The sequence below is a fragment of the Myotis nattereri genome, assembly GCF_964212035.1.
Source record: "Myotis nattereri genome assembly, chromosome: 2".
In the NCBI taxonomy this organism is placed as follows: Eukaryota; Metazoa; Chordata; class Mammalia; order Chiroptera; family Vespertilionidae; genus Myotis; species Myotis nattereri.
The window spans coordinates 165,238,354-165,258,328 of NC_138076.1; the positions used below are offsets into that span (position 1 = coordinate 165,238,354).

The following is a 19,975-nucleotide window of genomic DNA, read 5'->3' on the forward strand; positions in this document are numbered from 1 at the left end:
AAAAAATATTTTTATGTGCCCTAGAATTTTAGTAATTAGTTTATGTGTGCCATGAGATGTAGTAACCCATTCCATCCTCACAGTTACTATGAGACAAGGATTGCCCCAACAACAGAAATGAAACAAGTAATTTACCCAAGATCCCGCGGCAGGGCAGATTTCAGAGCCTGTGTGTACACCAGCCCATCCTTAGTCACTGAGTTCATCGTTAATTGGGCAACTTTCCTGCCACAAAGAAGTGAGTCAAGAGGTGGCTGCAGTACGGCATTGATTAAATCCTGCCGCGTACAGACCATGTCTGCGAAATGAAACGGCTTCTCGGCACGGCCAGCTTCGGCCCCCCTCCAGGGGTAGGAACAGACTTTAGAGATGTTCAGTTATTTGCCCAAAGTCAACAACCAACAAGCGGCCGAGCGGAGACGGTGTGAGTCCAAAGGCCATGCCGCTCCCCAGCCTCAGACGAATGTCCACAAGGAAGACCCGTCCGTCCGGGCGGCGTCCCTCTCCCCGCGCCTCGCCGCTGCCCGCCCGCCCGCGGGAAACTACCTTGCGCTCCGCTTCTGCACAGACCTATTTGCCTAAGTGATAAGGAAACGCAAGTCACTGTGATTTCCCACATTCACTGAAAACTCAAAGCCGGTCGCGAGGAAAGCGAGCGGGTCCCAGTGAGCCCGGGTTCCGCTCCCACGGCCCCCACCCCCAGCCTCGGGCGAGGGAGGAAGCGCTCCGGATGGACGGCACCGCGACCGGCGGAGAAGGAAAGGCAGCCTTTCCTCCCGGGGCGCAGTGCCGGGCGGGCCGAGCGAACCTGCAGAGGGCGGCTTCTCTCCTCTTTTCCTGTCCCACCCCTTCGCCGGCCCCCCACCCCCACCCGCCGGCTCCGCGCGCCTCCCCGGGCCCGGCCGCCGCGTCCCCCGGAGGGTCTGCGGTCCCGCCCCCTCGAGTGCAGAAGGACGCGCCGGGCGGCGCCCGCCCTGCCCCGCAGCCCGCCCGACTGGTAAGGTGAGCACGCGGGGAGGGGGCCGGAGGGCGGGGAGCCGGCCGGCCCGTCGCCCACACTCAGCCCCGGCAGGAACTGAAACCGAGAGCGGCCCGAGCTCGGCTCTCGGCGGAGGCGCCCTCGGAGCGCAGCGACCACGCGGGTGCGGGTAACGCGGGGGGACGGGGGACGGGGGACGGGGGACGGGGGACGCGGCCCGGGGGCGGGGCCGCGCGGCGAGGCGAGACCAGGCGCCGGGACGGGTCGGAGTCCCCCGGTGTCCGATGCCAGGTGGGGTTCGGCCCTCGTGGCCGGCCAGCGGAGCTCGGTAGGCTGTGCGCGGACGGCGCCGCCGGTGGACGGTGCAGGGAGGACTGCGGGGAGCGGGCCAAGCCCGGTGGACCGGTTGTTTCAGGCCAAGAGGCGACTAAGGCCCCTCACCTCCGCGTTCCTTTGCCTGGCTCACCCTGCACCACCGCCCCCAGGACACCCCCCCCCCCCGAGCAGGTGCAGGTGCTGCGCACCCCCAACCCCGACTCCGGGCGGGTGGCTCCGCCCAAACTCCCGGGGTGAGAGAGCTGGGTACCTGCGGCTCATGTGCATACCTGTGCCCAACTTTCTCGGGCCTGGAGAAATCTTCCGGGAAAATGTGACCCCGGGAAAGATGATGCACCCCAATGCAGGTGGTCTCGCGGATCTGCTCTTGATAGCTGCAGCCCGAGGAGATACCAGGGAAACCGAGCAAGCGTTTATTAGGACCAGCCCCACGGGGAAGCGGGGCCGGGGAAGGGGCCGGAGAATCTGGCACCAACGGCTTTTCTGCATTTCCAGTTGTCTCCAGCCCCCCACCTCATTCCTGTCTTTCCCCCCTCTTCCTACAGATCTGGCCACCACGTGCAGCAATGACTAGCCTCCCAGTCACACCTTCTCCAGGTCCTCAAGGTGCCCATCCGCTTGCGGCAATGACTAGCCTCCCAACCACGCCTTCTCCAGGAGGTAGGTGAAGGCCTTTTCCGGTTGGAACGGTAGACACTTTCTCGACATCCTCACCCCAGCCCAATCTTTGAATGCCCTGAGGCCTCAGGCCAGAGGAGAGGACCTCCGGCTGCCTCAGCCCTGAAAGCTCCTGGGAGGAAGCGGAAGGCAACTAGGGTGCACTTTAGTGCCATTTGCCTCTAAGTCTCCTGGGCTGGGCCGGTTCCTGGCACTACCACTTAAAGCTTTGTGACACTGAGCGAGTTCTCTAACCTCTAAGCTCCAGTTTCCTTATTTGTAAAATGGGGGAAATAATACCTATCGTTTGGGGTTATTTGTGAGGGTTCAATAAGACAACCTATATAAAACACCTAGTGCAGTGTCTCAGATCTAATAAGCTCTCAATAACATTGATGATGATGATGATGATGATGATGATGGTGGTGATTAGGTGTTTGTTAGAAACCCACCTATTCCTGGAAAGGAATTCTGCATCTTTCTAATTCCACTCCTCTGGTGACACACTCCAGTATCAAAAACCCATTGTTCCTGGAGTTATGCTCTCATCACTTGGAGAATGGATTCCCACCAAGCTGAGCTGCTTATGAGATAACATATTCATTGATTACTTTCATTATGTGCTAGTTAGGTTAAGGGAGGAGTGAAGACCTGGTTGGCCCATACACCTTTATTTTCATATACACAGTTTCATTTATCATTAGGACAGGCATTGTCTGTTTTACTGACGTGGAAACGGGTGCCTGAGAACCCCAAGGAAAGCTAAACTATGTCCTCAGTGGTCAGTGATGCACACAATTCAGACTGCTAGTTGTCTGGTGGGAGAAATGGGTAGAAGTTTAGATTGGTGAGCTAAGTCTTTGTGAGTGGGGGAGGGGCGGAGCCCTTACCCTTGACGAGTGGATATGGCAGAGTGGGGTATAGACAGTATTCCGATGGAGGTAGTGCCATGTGTGAAGCTGCATTTCCCCTGAAGGGTGTTCTGAAAGAGAGAAAGAGAGTGCAGAGGACCTTCATAGGGAATCGAAGAAATGCTTCGGCAGCTAGCTGAGCAATTAGCGCTTGGGTAAAAGGGGAGGTATTTACATTACTTTTCTCTTTTTTTAAAATTTGCGGTAAATTACACATAATATGTGTTACCATTTTTCGGTGGACAGTGTAGTAATATTATTAACATTCACAGTGCTGTGCAATCATCCCTACCATCCATCTCCAGAACTTTTCCATATTCCTAAACTCTGTATTCATTAAACAGTAGCTCCACATTCCCTCTCCCCCCAGCCCTTGGTAACCACCACCATTATACTTCCTATCTGTATAAATTTGACTAAGTACCTTATATAAGTGGAATCATATAACATTTGTCCTTTTGTGTCTGATTTATTTCGCTTAGCATAGCATATCCAGGTTTCATCCATGTTGTAGCATGTGTCAGACTTTCTTTCCTTTTTAAAGGCTGAATTATATTATTTATATCATTTGGTTTATCCATTCGTCTACTGATAGATACTTCTGTTGTTTCTGTCTTTTGGCTATTGTGAATAACGGTGCTATGAATATGGGCATACAAATATCTCTCCAAGTCCCTGCTTTCAATTTTTTGGGTATATGTACCCAAAAGTGGAATTGTTGAATCATGTAGTAATCCTATGTTTAAGTTTTTTGAAGATCTGCCATACTCTTTTTCTTTTTTAAAATATATTTTTCTTGATTTCAGAGAGGAAGGAAGAGGGAGAGAGAAACATCAATGATTAGAGAAATCATTGACCTGCTGCCTCCTGCACGCCCCACACTGGGGATCAAGCCCACAATCTGGGCATGTGCCCTGGCCCGGAATCAAACCATGACCTCCTGGTTCATAGGTCAATGCTTAACCACTGAGCCACGCCGGCCAGGCTGCCAAACAGTTCTTCACAGTGGCTGCACCATTTTACATTCCCACCAGCAGTGCCCAATTGCTCTACATTCTCGTTACTTTATCTTTTTATATAGCAGCTATTTTAATGGGTGTGGAGTGGTATCTCATTGTGGCTCTGATTACATTTCCCTATGATTAGTGATGTTGAACTGTGTATCTTCTTTGGAGAAATGTCTAGTCAAGCCCCTAGCCCATTTTTTAATTGGCTTGTTTTGTTGTTCTTGTTGAGTTGTATATTTACATTCCTGACCCAACTAGTGACATCAACTAGTGATGTGGTATTTTAAGACGTATCATGCAGTCCCCTACCCACTGGGTCCAAACAGAGGTCAAGTTCAGAGACAGTACGGGAGAAATCACAAACAGTGAGATTACAAACAGCGGGTCTTGTACGTCTCTTCCCCATCTCCCATCTCCGTCCCCTCCCATCCTTTCCCCTAGTCCGTCTATAAAGATCTCCTGAAGGAACTAACCTCTTGGAGTGCTGAAAGTGAGGGCCTCAGCCCTAGCTGGTTTGGCTCAGTGGATAGAGCGTCAGCCTGCGGAGTGAAGGGTCCGAGTTCAATTCCAGTCAAGAGCACATGACTGGGTTGTGAGGAAGCAGCCGATCAATAATTCTCTCTCATCATTGATGTTTCTATCCCTCCCTCTCTCCCTTCCTCTCTGAAATCAATAAAAAAATATATATTTTAATATATTGTATTGATTTTTTTACAGAGAGGAAGGGAGAGAGATAGAGAGCTAGAAACATCGATGAGAGAGAAACATCGATCAGCCGCCTCCTGCACATCTCCCACTGGGGATGTGCCCGCAACCCAGGTACATGCCCTTGACTAAAATCGAACCCGGGACCCTTCAGTCCGCAGGCCGACACTCTATCCACTGAGCCAAACCGGTTTCGGCTAAAAATATATTTTTTTAAAAAAAGAAGAAAGTGAGGGCCACATTATTACTTTCATGGGCTCTTGGCACTTTTGCCTTTGTGGGCTCATTCCTCCATTAAAAAAGATATATATAGCGGGCTTGGCTCAGTGGATATGGCCTGAGGACTGATTTGATTCCAGTCAGGGGCACGTACCTGGGTTGCAGACTCCATCCCCAGTGGGGGGTGTGCAGGAGGCAACCAATTGACGATCCTCTCTCATCATTGATGTTTCTATCTCTCTCTTCCTCTCTCTTCCTCTCTGAAATCAATAAAAATATATTTTAAAAAAGAAGAAGAAGAAGGTTATCATCTTTTAAAAAAAAAAAAAAGATGTGTATTATTAGAGTGTTGGCCCCTGGATTGAAGGGTCGTGGGTTCAATTCCAGTCAAGGGCATGTACCTGGGTTGCGTGCTCGATCCCTGGCCCTGGTCAGGGCCTGTGCAGGAGGCAACCAATCGATGCCTTTCTCTCACAGAGATCTTTCTCTCTCTCTGTCTCTCCCCCTCCCTTCCACTCTCTCTAAAAATCAATGGAAAAATAGCCTCGGGTGAGGACTATCAAATAAACAAAAAAGATATATATTAAAAATTATATTTTACGCCCTAACTGGTTTGGCTCAGTGGATAGAGCGTCGGCCTGCGGACTGAAGGGTCCCAGGTTCGATTCTGGTCAAGGGCATGTACCTTGGTTGCAGGCATATCCCTAGTGGGGAGTGTGCAGGAGGCAGCTGATTGATGTTTCTCTCTCATTAATGTTTCTAACTCTCTACCCCTCACCCTTCCTCTCTGTAAAAAGTCAATAAAATATATATATTTTTAAAAATTATATTTTACAACTGTGCTGGTGTAAGGAAAAATATAATATTAAAGTTGTACATATAATTAATAATTAATTGATGATAACAATACTGCTATTTCCTTGACCTAAATGTTCAGGTTTTTCCTGTAATTTTAAAATAAATTAAAATCATTAAAACCATTTTCATGGGCCCCTAGAAGTACCGTGAAGCCTGGGCACAGTGCCTGCTGTGCCTGGTGCGTAAGCCACCCTGTTGGAAGTAGGATGGAGGAGAACCTGCCATTGCGGGCTCTGCCTACCCACAAGTAAAGCCCAGCCCTTTCCACCTGATCATTCTAGCTCCTGCCTAGGTTTTCCTCGCTCTGGACTGGACACTCGGTGTTTTCCATCTCACTAATTTTTTACCACAACCCTACGAGCAGGCTTTAGTCTCATTTTACAGAAGCAAAAACTGAGGTTCAGGGAAGTTAAGAAATTTTCAGAGGTTAAGAAATTCTCCCAAGGTCATGTGGCTGGTAATGGCAGAAGCGGGATTTTGTGCCACGTCTGGTTTACTCCAGGGCCTGTGTTCTTTCCGTCATGGTATACTGCTCTTAAAGTGCTACTCCACCCCACTGGCCGGCCACATGAAAGAGAAAGAAGCAGAATTCCAGGGCGGGTTCCCGTGGGAAGGAGGATTGCGGGAGCCACCCTGTGTTGGGCAGCTCTAGAGCAAATAAGTAGGTTGGCAGACTCAGGTGGCAAAGGATCTGATGCCTTAGTGATAAGAGATTTAGGGGAACAAGGGACACAAAGAAACCAACCTGTATCTGGGTTAACAAAAACAGGAGAGGAGGGTGAATGAGCAAAATAGATCTTGAAGTTCATTTGCTATTGGTTAGGATTTGGGTGGAACCCAGACCTCCCACCTGAAAGAAAAGCCCGCGGCACTAGAGTACTTCCAAGCCTGAGAAGGGAAGGCAGAGAGTAGCATTATTATTCCTTTGTTGGACAAGAGACAGAAGAGAAATGGGGTAGCAACAGGAGACAATGGGGGGAAGCTGTAAGCCATCCCCCCTTTTATCCCAGACTTTCTGAACTTTGTTAACCTTTGTTGTTGTTTTCATTAAAAAGCTATTCCATGCCCCTCAAAATAGCCTCCTTGACCTTTTCTCTATATATCTGTGTGTGTTTATGATTTTATTTTAATTTACAGTTTCTACAAACATGTAATCATATTACACGCTGCCCCAGCAATTTGCTTTTTTCATCTAACCACATGTCCTGTCCCATGGTATATGCAGATCTACCACATTCTTCCTAACTACTGTATAGTGTTTCCAGAATGAATGACCTGTAATTTATTTCATCATTCTTCTGCCTATGGGCATTCAGATATGTGTCACTCTTGCAAACAGTGCAACAGTGAACACCCTTTCCATCTGCAGTAAAACTCAGAGAACAAACTCAGTTTCACTGGAGGCAGCACAGGATGTTTCCAGATCTTGGAGGGTAGGTAGTTTGTGGTAGAAGGAACCTTGGACGGATTCGACACCCAGCTCCGCCAGCTGCCGAGGGACCCTGCGCTTGCTGCTGCTTCAGTTTCTTGGCTGGCACAGAATGATAACAACCCTGTTTACATCATGTTCTTGGGGTGGAGATAAAATAATGTGTGTTTTGTAAACTGTGAATCATAAATATAGATGGTAATTCTGATACTTGAAGCCTGAAAGGCTCTAGCTCATCGGCTCTCAGGACATTTTTGACCTTTAGTCTGAGACAAGCACTTTTGTGTGATTTCAAAATTTCAATTTTTGAAAAATAAACATTTTAGCCCTAACTGGTTTGGCTCAGTGGCTAGAGCGTCAGCCCGTGGACTGAAGGGTCCCGGGTTCGATTTTGGTCAAGGGCATGTACCTTGGTTGCAGGCTCCATCCCCAGTCGGGGTTGTTTGTACCGGAGGCAGCTGAACGATGTTTCTTTCCCGTCGATGTTTCTAACTCTCTATCCCTCTTTTCCTCTCTGTAAAAATCAATAAAATATTTTTAAATAAATAAATAAAAAATAAACATTTTATTTTGGAATAACTTTAGATTTATAGAACAGTTGCAAACATAGTACAGAGAATTCCCATATACCCTTCAGCCAGTTTCCCCTTAATGCATCTTACATGACCATGGTACATTTGTGGCAGAAACAAGAAATTAACATTGGTACAATATTACTAACTCAACGACAGACTTCACTGAGATTTCACCAGTTCGAAAATGGGATTTTGAAGTAAATTCTGATAGAACACTTTCAATTTCTAACAATTCCAGTTAAGGCTGAGATAGGTCCTGGGGGCCAGCTAGTTCAACCACCCACTCGGCTAGAATCTCGCCAGCACCCGAAGCGTTGGCCCTGCTGGGCTCTTCCTCTGTGGGGTGGCATCGGACTCCCACTCGTTTCTGCCACTTGTACAGGCCATCCGTTGGCATATTTGAGGACAGCATTCAAGTTCTGGGCTCCCCCTAAGTGTCCTCTCTGGGCTTTCTGTTGCAAGCTTTCCTTATCTGGAAGGGTTCCCAGACCATTCACAATGTTGGCTGCTCACCTCAAAATTGTGACACCCAGACGCAACTCAGCCGTCTAGGTGTGGCGCCAAGCAAGGCTTCACTGCTGTGTCCATTGTTAGAGACCGTATTAATGGTGCCTAATAGAACAGCAAATTGAACATTTTTTATGAGGAATTATCATCGTAAGAAATTAGGAAGAGAAGGGGAAGCATGTAGTAGAAGAAAATAAAAACGGTCCCAAATTCTGTAACCTACCCGTCACTCTTCGCTGTTATTTGCGGGTATATCCTTCCTGAGTCAGCTGCTTTCTAATGACCCTACTATAAGCCTTTTGTATATGCTGCCATAAGCCATGGCCTCCCCATTCTTCCCCAGCCCCCATGTTACTTGTGAGGTCATTGGTTTCCTGGACCTCAGAGCAGGGAATCTGTTAAATTCTCATCTTGGTCAGTTTGGCCCGTTTCTTCAGTCATTTGAAATCTCTCTGTTTATCAGCTTACCAGTTGCCCCTCTAGCTTTGAGTGTTTGGCAATTTCATCACTCCTTCCCTGGGCCCGCAGGGGCTGTTCACCCAAAGGGCACTAAGCCCATGGGGAAGGTACCAAAACAAAAGATCTTGCAAAGAGTTTCATAATCAGTATCTTTTTTAAAACAAACAAAAGGCCAGAGTCACTATCATAAGGGACACATTATATTATTGGACTTTCTTCTGCCATGTGAGTTAATTTTTTTAATTGCTTAAAGGCCTTAATTTAGCCCTATCCCTGGTTTGATATCATGATACCAATTCAAAAAGAACTCAGGTCAAATCCCAGTGGAAGAACCTCTGTTTAGACTGGCATCACGCACTCCTTTCCCTGGCAGTCAGTTACCACCCCACGTAGTCCTTACAACTAGGCTGTATTACTCCGCAAGGATAGTATGTATAGTTTTATCCTGTGTTCTGTGAGGGGCCTCTAGTTCAGTGGTTCTCAACCTTGGCTGCACATTAGAATCACCTGGGGATCTTTTTAAAATCCTGATTTCTGGGCCTCATTCCAGATTTTAAAAAGACTCCCAGGTGATTCTCATGTGCAGCCAAGGTTGAGAACCACTGCTCCAGCTACTCACGCGGCACCTTCAGCCCCCTCCTCTCCTCACTCAATTAATGACCTTGTATTCTGTTTCCTTGAGCAAATTAAAGTTCTCAGAAGAGAACTGCCAAAGGCTCCTATCCCCCCCCCCCCATCTGCCTATTACCTGCCTCTGTTCCTGTGTACATATTAATAATGAGTGGTCCCATAAACATTTGAATCTAGAAAAATGTTCAAATGTCTGTCTTTAGGGATTTGCATGTTCTGCAGATGTTGTGTCATCTCTGTACTTTATTAGATATAAAAACCAAAACTGCTCTTGCTATCATGACCTCATAATAAATTAACATCTTGAAAGACCAAAAAATAATAATAATAATGAGTGGTCCCCGCACTGTCTGTAGCCAACCCCTCTATTTATATACTAGATCCCAAACCCTTCGAGGCCATGGTTCCAGCCACTCTCCTCTCTCATGCATCATCAGTTGTTCCCTCACACCTGACTCATTCCTGTACATACATAAACATACTGTCATTTCTCTCATCCTTAAAAGAGGCAAAAGCAAACAAAAAGCTTGAATTCCCTCCTCACTCTAGCTATAGCCCATTTCTCTGCTCACCTGTACAGGAAAAAAAAAAAAAGTTTATTTATATTATGCCTTTGATTCCTGTCATTCCACTTATTTTCCTTTTTAATTCTCACCCGAGGATATCTTCCCATTGACTTTTAGAGAGAGGGAAAGACAGAGAGAAACATCAGTGTGAGAGAAACACATCGATTGGTTGCCTCCTGCACGATCCCTGACCAGGGCCCGGGTCTGGGAGGAACCTGTAACTGAGGTACAGTGCCCTTGACCTGAATCAAACCGGGACCCTATCCACTGAGCCAACTCAGCCAGGGCAACATTCCATTTTTTTAACTTTCTGTAAACCAGGGGTTTATACTCAGCACTTCACCAAAGCTTCTCTTTTAAAATTTTTTTTATTTATTGATTTGAGGGAGAGAGGAAGAGAGAGAGAAACATCAGTTTGTCCTTTCACTTACTTATGCATTCATCGCTTGATTCTTATATGTGCCCTGATCAAGGATTGAACCCACAACTATGGCATATTGGGACGACACTCTAACCAACTGAGCTACCCAGCTAGGGCTGCCAAAGCTTCTTCGGTCAAAGTCATTCATGACTTTATGCTTGGCAAAACCCAGGGGTCCTTGATCCCCTTTACCTGTACCTGCTCCCTGGGTGCTCACCCACTCTCATGATCTTAAATATGCTGACTTTTAAATCTCCAGGGCACACCTCTTCCCAAAATTCCAGCCTTGACATCTGCACTTGGATATCTAGTAAGCAGTCTGTCCAAATCTGGATTTACCCTTCCAAATCAGCTCCTCCTACAGGCTTCCTTCCCATCTGGGGTCGCATCATGCCTTCCCTCCCGCCAGTCACTCAGGCCCAAACCTTGATGTCAACCTTGACTTCACCCCACATGCTGTCAGTCTTAACTTCAGAATATATCCAGAATCCCACCACTTTCTCCGTGAGCTGCTGCTAGACCGTCAGTGTTTTCGTGCAAACTAGAAAAAGGCTCCCCCTTTGGGTGGGTGCAGCTGTGCCCTTGTGCCAGGTCGAAGCTCTTTCTACTTCTATCCCCACCTTCTCACAGGATCCTTTAAAATCAATCTCTGTTCAGTTACCTGTTGCTGCCTAACAAACCACCTCAACCCTTGGTGGCTTAAGACAATAGCAATTTATTATTTCTTAGAATTCTGTGAGTTGGCCAAGCACTCCTTTGCTGCTTTCACCTGTGCTCACACTGATGCAGCTGCAGTCCCCTGCATGGTCCGCTGGGCCGGAAGGTGCCAGACGGCCTCCCTCACACACCGGGCAGTGGGTGCGGGGTGCCTCAGCTCACTCAGTGTGGCCTCTCATCCTTCAGTGGGCTGGATCCAGCTTCCTCACAGCGTGGGCTCAGTTTGCCAAAGGGATGGTGTTCGGGATTTCAGGCCCTGAATCAGAACCTGCATTTTCACCTGGTCCCTGGGAGACTCGTGTGCACAGCAGAGTTTGAGAAGCACTGTTGTAAAGTATAAATCCGGCTGTTTCAAGACCCAGGCCCCCAAAGCAGGCTCTGATAACTTGTTCTAGAATGTTGCTGGGGAACTGTGCTGACATCGCCAGCTGTTTGCAGAATCCACCTTCTTTTCTGTGGCTTCCCAGGCCCCTGGCCCCTCTTTCTCAGACGCTCCTACATCCCCAGTAGTGGCCCCTTCCATGTTCTTTCAGTGCCTTTGACTGTCATTTATTTGGATCCTTTTAGATTAGTCTGGTGCTTTCTGGGTTGCATCTCTTCTCTTAGCTCCCTTCCCCACCTCACCAAGTTCCTGCTGCTGCTTTTGTGCAAAAATCATTCTCTTTGATAGGAAACAGAGGCCAAAAAAAAAAAAAAAAAAAAAAGGCTGGATGAATCTTGCTTTCTCTGTTGCCGCCAAGCTGACATCTTCAGGCCCAAACAGCACCCTTGGCCCTTTCCCTGTTCTTGCTCCAAATATAACACTTTTTAAATTTGTTTGCCAACTTGAGCTATATAGAGTTTTCTGACACAATTCTTCTGAGTCTCTAATATAGGCATTTCTGCTATAAAACTTGATGTGCATTTTTTTTTAAAGACCCACATTCTGAAATTACACTACTAAAAATGGGCTTACAGGAAAAAACAGGATTAGGACCGACCACTCAACACTTAGGAAACTCTGTAACAAAAACCCTAAAAATACGACAACAATCTCAATTAAAATATTGACAGTGAAATCTCCACCAGCATTTCCACCTCGAATCCCTGCCAGCCCTTTGCCCCTGTGCCCTGGCGAGTGTGCTTCCTCCGTTTAGAAGCGGACTTCAGAGACCCCCTCACCTCCAACGGAGTGAAATTGTTGATCAGGACTGAAAATCTGATGCAGGGCCTGGCCTGCCTTCTTCATGAACCCTTGGTTTCCACATACAGGTACATTTATTTGTAAGTCCTTCATTTGTACTTACTGCTTCACCAGATGGCTTAAAAGTAGAAACCAACTGATTACTGCACCCAGCGAAGACATATCTATTGAATTTCATGTTTCTTAAGGTCTTGATATTGCTAAAATGTTCTTTATAGACGTAGAACATCAAATGCGAAAGCTGGAACAGTTGCTTATGAGCTAAAATGATTTCCACATTACACTGATGCCATTCTCTATGTGCCGGTCACCTGTGAGTGAATTCCCGTAGAAGGAGCACTCTTCGAAGCACGACAGTCTGTATTTGATGGCAGTTGTCTGGTTTTCCTCTGCCTTTATCCGTGTCTTCTAAACCATTGAACTTTTTAGAAAGCTTGTTGTGCTGCCTCATAGTTATCGTTCATTAACTCTTCCACTCTTTCCCAATTGGAAAAAAGAAAAGGACAGTGGTAGGAAGGTTTAGCATTAATCCTTTGCTTGGGCCTTGCAGTGGGTCATCCTGATTCAGATCTTGGCTCCACCCACTATTTCTTCATTTATAAAATGAAGCGTGTCACTTAACTCTCCCGTGGCCTCAGGGTCTACATTAGCAAATAAAAACACTACTTTGAAGTGATTGGTGTTCTAAGGATTAATAATTATGTCCATAAAGCACCTAGCGGTTCTCAACCTGTGGGTCGCGAACAATGAAAATACATCCTGCATATCAGATATTTACATTACAATTCATAACAGTAGCAAAATTACAGTTATGAAGTAGCAACGAAAATAATTTTATGGTTGGGGGTCGCCACATCATGAGGAACTGTATTTAAGGGTCGCAGCATTAGGAAGGTTGAGAACCACTGCAAGCTGTTATAATCGAAATCATTTGCAGAATTTCCCAACTAGGAATCATCTTTCCTCCCACATTCTCTTTCAGGGACTCATACGTATCTGTACCCTGAACGCTCACTAAAACTCAGCTCCATGTTCCGTCTGGTTGCCCTCATCATTGCTGCTTCCGAGCATCTGTGACAGTGCCTCAAGCACGTAGTAGGTGCACAGTAAATGGTTGATTGATTGAACTGAATATTGCTTACCTTTAAACTTATGTGCCTACGTTATTCTTCTCAGTGCTTTGTTTATCTTAAGTTCCCAAATGTTGACGGAATGCCAGGCTAGAAGCAACTGTACAGAACTCTGGATCAGCGGTGAGAAGATGGAGACCAGCCTGGGAGGTCTGGGGAGGGAACGTGCTCTTGACAAGGGGCAGCAGTAGGAAGCAATGATCGGGTCAGTAAACTTCGGGGCTTTATTTATTTATTTATTTATTTATTTTTTTATGAATCTCACAAATGACATCTCATCACTTTTGTGGTATTCTGTTTGTTAGAAGCAAGTCTCTGGGTCCGGCCCACACACAGGTAGAGGGGCTTTCACAAGGGTGTGACTACCAGGAGGCCGGAATCATTGGGAGTCATCTTAGAAGCCTCCTACCACACTCCCATTTTACCAGTCAGGAAACTGAGGCCACAGAGTAGCTGAGCGTATCCTCATTCCTAAAGAAGAGTGTGGCTTGGCCTTGGGAGGGGAGGTGCTCTCAACAGCCCACCTCAGCCTTCTCTGCTGCAGAGCCAGGACGATTCATAGGCCTCCCCTAGGCTTGTGTTAAAATACCCCTCAACACCATTGCCCCTCTTAGCACTGTTCCCAGGCTCACCAGACCACCACCGGCCACTGAGTTTCACTTGCCCTGGCTGGAAGCCTGAGGGTGTTAGGCACTGGACAAGAATCGTGCTATGCCCTGTGCTCCAGCCACACTGGCCTCGGAATCCTCTTGTCTCAGAATGTGTCCCACTTCCCACTCCTTTTACCCAGTTCTAAACGCCTACCCCTGCTTTGGCTCCCTATGCAAATCTTACTTCCTGGGGAGGCTGTCCCTGCTGGAAGACTAGACCAGGCCCCTCTGTCACATGCCAAGTGCCTGGATGTTTCCTTTGCTGCATTTATCGAAAGTTCATTACTGTGAACGGTGGTAGATGGAGGGTAAGTTCCGTGAGGGTAGGCTGTGAATGTTTTGCTCACTGTTATATCCCCAGCGTGCCTAGCACAGTACCTGGCAAACAGTAAGCAGTTAATGAGTGATGCTGTCATCATCTGTTGAATGAATATTAAGATGCTTCCTGCGGATGCTTCCTGAAAACAGGATCAGCAGCCTGTTTTCCTCAGGCTACTTCTGTCCTATAGTAACCTTAACTTAATTGGTACCTTTTCAAATGTTTATACTAAAATGCTAACTAGGGGGGAACTGAAGGGCTTCCTGACTTCCCATGAAAACATTTAACACGTCGTGTACCGCATAGAAATCTCTAAGACATACGCCAGGGACCGCACGTTTTTGGGCAAACTGCACGTTATTTAAATCATCATAACTACAGATCATAATGCACTTTAGGTGTTGTTTTTCAACAATTATAACATTTTTATTTACAAAAACAATTAAACAAAGTTCCTCGTACTTTTTTAACGTATGGTACTGCGTAAAACATTTTCCTCTATGAAGAGGGACCACACAAAATTTACATAAGTATCTAGATTCGCTCCTTTTTCCAGGGGCGGCACAAACTCTGCAGACTCTCGTAGGAAATTTTTTCTTTCCACCCGCTGGAATACATGTAGGTTCATGCTGCTTCATATCACCTGACAACCTTTTGGGTGGATCTTTTCGAGGTGCTCTCCTTGCACCCCCAGGGGAAGGGCTGGACAGATTTGTCTCTGGTTCCGGAGAGGCTTCATTATTGTCATCCGTTATCCAGTCTCTCGCCACCAATAGCAGAAACTGTTTATACTTCACTTTTGCTTGTGGATTGAGGACGTTGTACACTCTAAATGAATTAAAAAGTCCACAGTTTATAAGGTACAGCACTACTTTTTTGGTCCATTTCATCGTTTTCCTTAGAATGGAACAACACGAAAGGAATTGATCCGCACGGTCAACACCTTTCATGTGGGCATTTTATTCCTTGATGCAGGTAGGTTTTACAATATTCTCTCCCATTTTTCTATTTTTTTTTTTTTCCTGTTGTCGAGACAGAAGTGTCATGGATCGTTGATATTCAGACAACCCGCTTGTCTTTCCATGCTAGGAGAAGAATATCGCCTTTTCTGGAAAATATTATGTCACCTTTCTTCATTCTTGATGTTTTCATTTTCAAATTTGGCGGTAAACCTCTACTCTCCCTAATAGTCCCACAGACTCTAGTTTTGTTCTGTAGCAGCAATTCAGCAGTAGGTGTAGCATTGTAATAGTTATCCTGGTAAATATGGTGCCATATGCCAAGATAGGGTCCAAGGACTGAAAGAACAGTTTCTTGCAATTTCCTTCCTTCAGCAGTGTATATCTCCATACTGCAGATATAGCCGGTGTCACTCTTGCACACATCCGAACAAGTAAACCGTATTTTGTTATTTTCGCTGGGTTGTGCGTGCGAAATTTTAAACGTCCTCTCCATGGAATCATTCCCTCGTCCAAAGACAACTGTTGCTTTGGTTTGTATATTGTTCGAAATTTATGCAGGAAATAATCCGGCACAGGTTGGATCTTGAAAAGTCTCTCCGATGCCCTGACTGGTTTGGCTCAGTGGATAGAGCATCGGCCTGCAGCCTGAAGGGTCCCAGGTTCAATTCCGGTCAAGGGCATGTACCTTGGTTGCGGGCACATCCCCAGTGGGGAGTGTGCAAGAGGCAGCTGATTGATGTTTCTTACTCATCGATGTTTCTAACTCTCTATCTCTCTCCCTTCCTCTCTGTAAAAAATCAATAAAATATATTTTTAAAAAAAGAAAAAGAAAAGTCTCCCCGAGCGACTGTCCATTTTGGCGTTATCATTGAAATGCCAGAAGGTCCATATTTGCTCAAATCTATGGCGACTCATTGTCTGTGGAAATATAGGGGTACATATCAAAGGATCTATTGACCAATAGTCTTTCAAGCTATCTTTTCTGGTTTGACGCATCAGAATAATTAGGCCAAGGAGTTTCTTGATGTCCTTCTATGTCACCGGAGACCACTGTAGTGTTCTAGATGGTGTTTTGCGTTTCATTGCGGTTTGATCGTGATAGTTGGACAGCTCTTTGCACAATATCTCAAACAATTCATCACCAAAAAGGAGATTGGTCACAGAGGGTACAGAGTCACACTGAGGCGGAAATGTAATGACCCCAGCATGACCTTCAAACATTTGTAAGCGTGGTGGTGTGTCACTTTCAGACCAACAATTATCAGTAGCTTCGTCAGTGTCGGAATCACTTGAAAGTACCGCCACCTTGCGCTTCCTTACAGGTCTAATAATTTCACTGTCAGTAGAATAAGTAGAATCGTCTCCGGAATCGTCAAAACAGTCATCCGCATCTTCGATCTCACTAGGAATATCTGATAAATTACCGTTAAATACTCCTGGAAGTGTATCAGTTTCGTTGGTTTCCTTCCTTTTTCTGAGAGAGGGCATTTCTAAAAACGTCAGGAATTTGAAGACGAAGACTATTCGAATGACCAAAATACAATGTAACTGCAATGCTTCATGGGTTCGTGCAATGATATAGTTTTTCGTTGATTGACCTGCACGGTCTCCACCAATGAGATCGCTTCATTCAATGTGGACTGTGCAGCGCCAGCACGGCCACGGGTGTCTCTGAGTGGGGGGGTGAAAGGATTAAGGAAAGACAGACAAGAAAATAATAGCTGGGTCTCGGTGGGACGCTGCTCCAGGAAGAGGAGACAGTGCCCGCGCCCACAAGCCGTGTCTTTAATTTATAGCAGAAGCCAGGAGGCAAAGTAGGGGCGTGATCACGTTGTTTACAGCATTCTCATGAGTCTCAACCCTACCCAACTACATGCACCTGAACTCTATCACAAGGCACGTGGGCTACGTGCTTGGACCATAGGTTCAAGCTTACAACCACAGCCGTTGGCTATGATTGTGCTGCGAGGGCCCTGCACCTGGCAGTAAGAGGACCCTGTCCTTTTATTAGTCTGAAGCTTGAACCTGGCCAAAACACCGTAACCGCGCCCCACAGCGGACAAGAGAGTGTGTTGACATCCATAACAGATGGGGCGCAAAACACAAGAAAACTCGTGAGCCGTCCTTAACGGATGGGGCGCGAAACACGCGAAAACTCGTGAGCAGTACGCAATGTGTTAAAAGGGACTTCTGGAAACACGCGAAAACTCGTGAGCGGTGCGCAATGTGTTAAAAGGGACTTCTGGAGACCAGTGGTTCTGTAGTGTTCCCACTCAGGATAATGACTTTTGGGGTGGGTCATTCAAGCTCTGAGGGATAAGTAGACTAAGAGCGAGAGGAGTGTGGGGTATATTTTAGGGTAGAACAGGCCTTGTTTCAGAACCTTTCAAATTACAGGGCCTACTCCAGCAGTGTAGAAAGGGTTTTTAATAAGGAACCTCATCTCATTATTTAAAAATAATGTTTACATACCCTAGCTGGTGTGGCTAGGTTGGAGCATTGTCCCATATAGCAAAAGGTTGCAGGTTCCATCTCCCGTTGGGACACGTACAGGAGACAACCAATCGATGTTTCTCTCTCACAGCAATAATTCTCTCTCTCTCTCTCTGCCTTCCTCCCTCTCTAAAGTCAGTTAAACATATTCGTAGGTGAGGATTAAAAAAATGTATTAAAAACTTTTAGGTAGTGTTTACAAAGAGTTTGTAAGAACATTGAAGATATGCATGTACCATATAATATATCTATTATGTATATACACTCAGTATTTGATTTCATTTATGCAAAAATATGCATTCCTAATTAATAATAGCTTAGCTTTATTGAGTTACTACGTGTCACAACAACCCTATAAAACAGACACTATTATCTCCATTTTTCAGATGAGGAAGCTGATGCACAGGGGGGTGAGGTAATTTTCTCAAGGTTCCACAGCCAGTGAAGGACAGATTTGAACCTTGTCAGTCAGACTCTAGAGCCCATGCTCTTAACTCCTATGTCAGGCAGAAAGAAATCTGTGAAAATGTTCTCTGTCTGTGGGTGGTGGTTTATTTTCTCCTCTGTTCCCCAGGTTTTCTATGTGGATTTACTATAGAAGTTGAATGATACATTTTTGAATAGGGAAGAAGGTGGGGTGGTGAAATTTGAAGGACAAACATATGCTTTAGAACAAAACAACTCACCCCATTTCCTTCTCCACTTTTCTAAATTTTCCAGGACTGATCACCACAATTCGGCAGGTCACTGAGGCCCTGTCTCCAGAAGCTGAAGCCAGCACAGCGCTCATTGCAGGTAACAAAGGCTCTGAGCCAAACCCAAGGGACCCTCTGAGCTCAGGGGCCATCTCGTTCCAGATAGCCAGGAACCCATTGTGATGAACTAGGACTTCCCTGTGCGGGAAAGCACTGCAGATCCGAGGCCAGACCCACAAAGGGGCTCATTTCGGCACATAGGTTATCTCACACACACAACTCTCTGAAAGACGCTCTGAGGCTTCTGGCAGAGGCACTGCCAGTAAATGATAGGTTGGGAGGTGGCCACAAGTAGATATAGGTGGGTATGGGCACTACACTCCAGTATGTGGGTAGGGAGGAGGATGTGTGGTTTGCCAAGTGGGTGAGGAAGAGGATAGGAGGGAGCAGAGAACCCCCTGCAGGAGGCCATGGATTCAAACAACCCTTCCTGTTGGATAAGCTGTTTCCTGTTTGCCTCCTTCCTGTTTCTATCATAATCATCAGGAACTGGTTGAGAGTTCCATTTTATCAGAAGTCAAAAGCCTTGTGTTCTTAGCTTAAGTCCCCAGAGATTATGTCCCATGGGGACTGGGCTTGGTGGAGAATATAGATTTGGAAGTGGCCACCAGTTCACTAGGCCAGGAGGATCCTTATGAAAAGTGAGGGAGTCGTCTAGTTCAGGGGAACCCGTGATTACTGAGATACACTGGATCCTAAAACATCTCTACATCTTCCCTCTCCTTTACAAGTCGTTATCACCGTGGTCTTCCTCACCCTGCTCTCAGTCGTGATCTTGATCTTCTTTTACCTGTACAAGAACAAAGGCAGCTACGTCACCTACGAACCTGCAGAAGGAGAGCCCAGCACCATCCTTCAGATGGAGAGTGACGCAGCCAAGGGCAGGGAGAAGGAGGAATATTTCATCTAATGATTCCCAGGCCCCACAGAGCTTGTCCAGGCTCCAGGGCTAACACAATGACTATTTTATTAGGTGAAAGTTTTATCTGAAGCCAGTGAGCAGCATTGATTGGTATGGGCAAACCTGAGCTCCTTCCAGGAGGAGGCCCAAATCCAGCATCACTGACGGTAGGGCCAGGGACATGGAGAAAGCTGCTTATGATGTCTTTAGACAGCGGCGTTTGTGACTGACCAATAAGGTAGGGCTGTACCCGGCAACATTTCCGAATGTGCCCAGTCATCGTCAGGTTTTTTCCACAGGTCCAAGGGAGGAGTTAGGTCACTGACTGCTCCTCTGTTCCCTACCTAGTGACAGCCCCGGTGGAGGTAGTGTCCACGGAAGTTCTTCCCAGAGGCTGATACCACAATAAAGGGCCAGGCCCTGAGGGGTAGGAGACTATGTAGATACCTTACCTCCTAATGAATGTGCAACGTCCCTCAATCTGAGCCCATCCTTTCCCTATTTCCCAACCTTACTGCTATTTTTATCAGAATTAAAATTGTTCACTAAGAAATCATTCTCATGTACAATAAATACTGTTTTTTTTTTAATCCAAAATGTCTTTAT

General features: G+C 46.4%; 1 protein-coding gene across 2 annotated transcripts; it reads left to right on the top strand.

The window, feature by feature from the left end:
* The first annotated feature begins 778 nt into the window (after nt 1-778).
* On the top strand, nt 779-19,962 carry SMAGP (small cell adhesion glycoprotein). Of its 2 annotated transcripts, none has more exons than XM_081083109.1 (4): nt 779-1,002; nt 1,861-1,975; nt 18,434-18,508; nt 19,200-19,962. In XM_081083109.1, the coding sequence occupies exons 2-4, from the start codon at nt 1,882-1,884 to the stop codon at nt 19,376-19,378; spliced, it is 348 nt and encodes a 115-aa protein (XP_080939235.1). In that variant the 5' UTR covers nt 779-1,002; nt 1,861-1,881; the 3' UTR covers nt 19,379-19,962. The 2 variants fall into 2 exon arrangements, with proteins under 2 accessions (XP_080939235.1, XP_080939236.1); XM_081083110.1 differs by having other exon boundaries at nt 993-1,142; nt 19,200-19,958.
* Nucleotides 19,963-19,975: the final 13 nt, after the last annotated feature.

What these genes read in the sequence shown, in the direction of transcription:
- SMAGP (XM_081083109.1), top strand. Translation starts at nt 1,882, where the DNA reads ATGACTAGCCTCCCAGTCACACCTTCTCCAGGTCCTCAAGGTGCCCAT. An exon ending in AACCACGCCTTCTCCAGGAG is followed by an intron (nt 1,976 to 18,433) that starts GTAGGTGAAGGC and finishes TAAATTTTCCAG; the next exon opens with GACTGATCACCACAATTCGG. An exon ending in CAGCACAGCGCTCATTGCAG is followed by an intron (nt 18,509 to 19,199) that starts GTAACAAAGGCT and finishes CTCCTTTACAAG; the next exon opens with TCGTTATCACCGTGGTCTTC.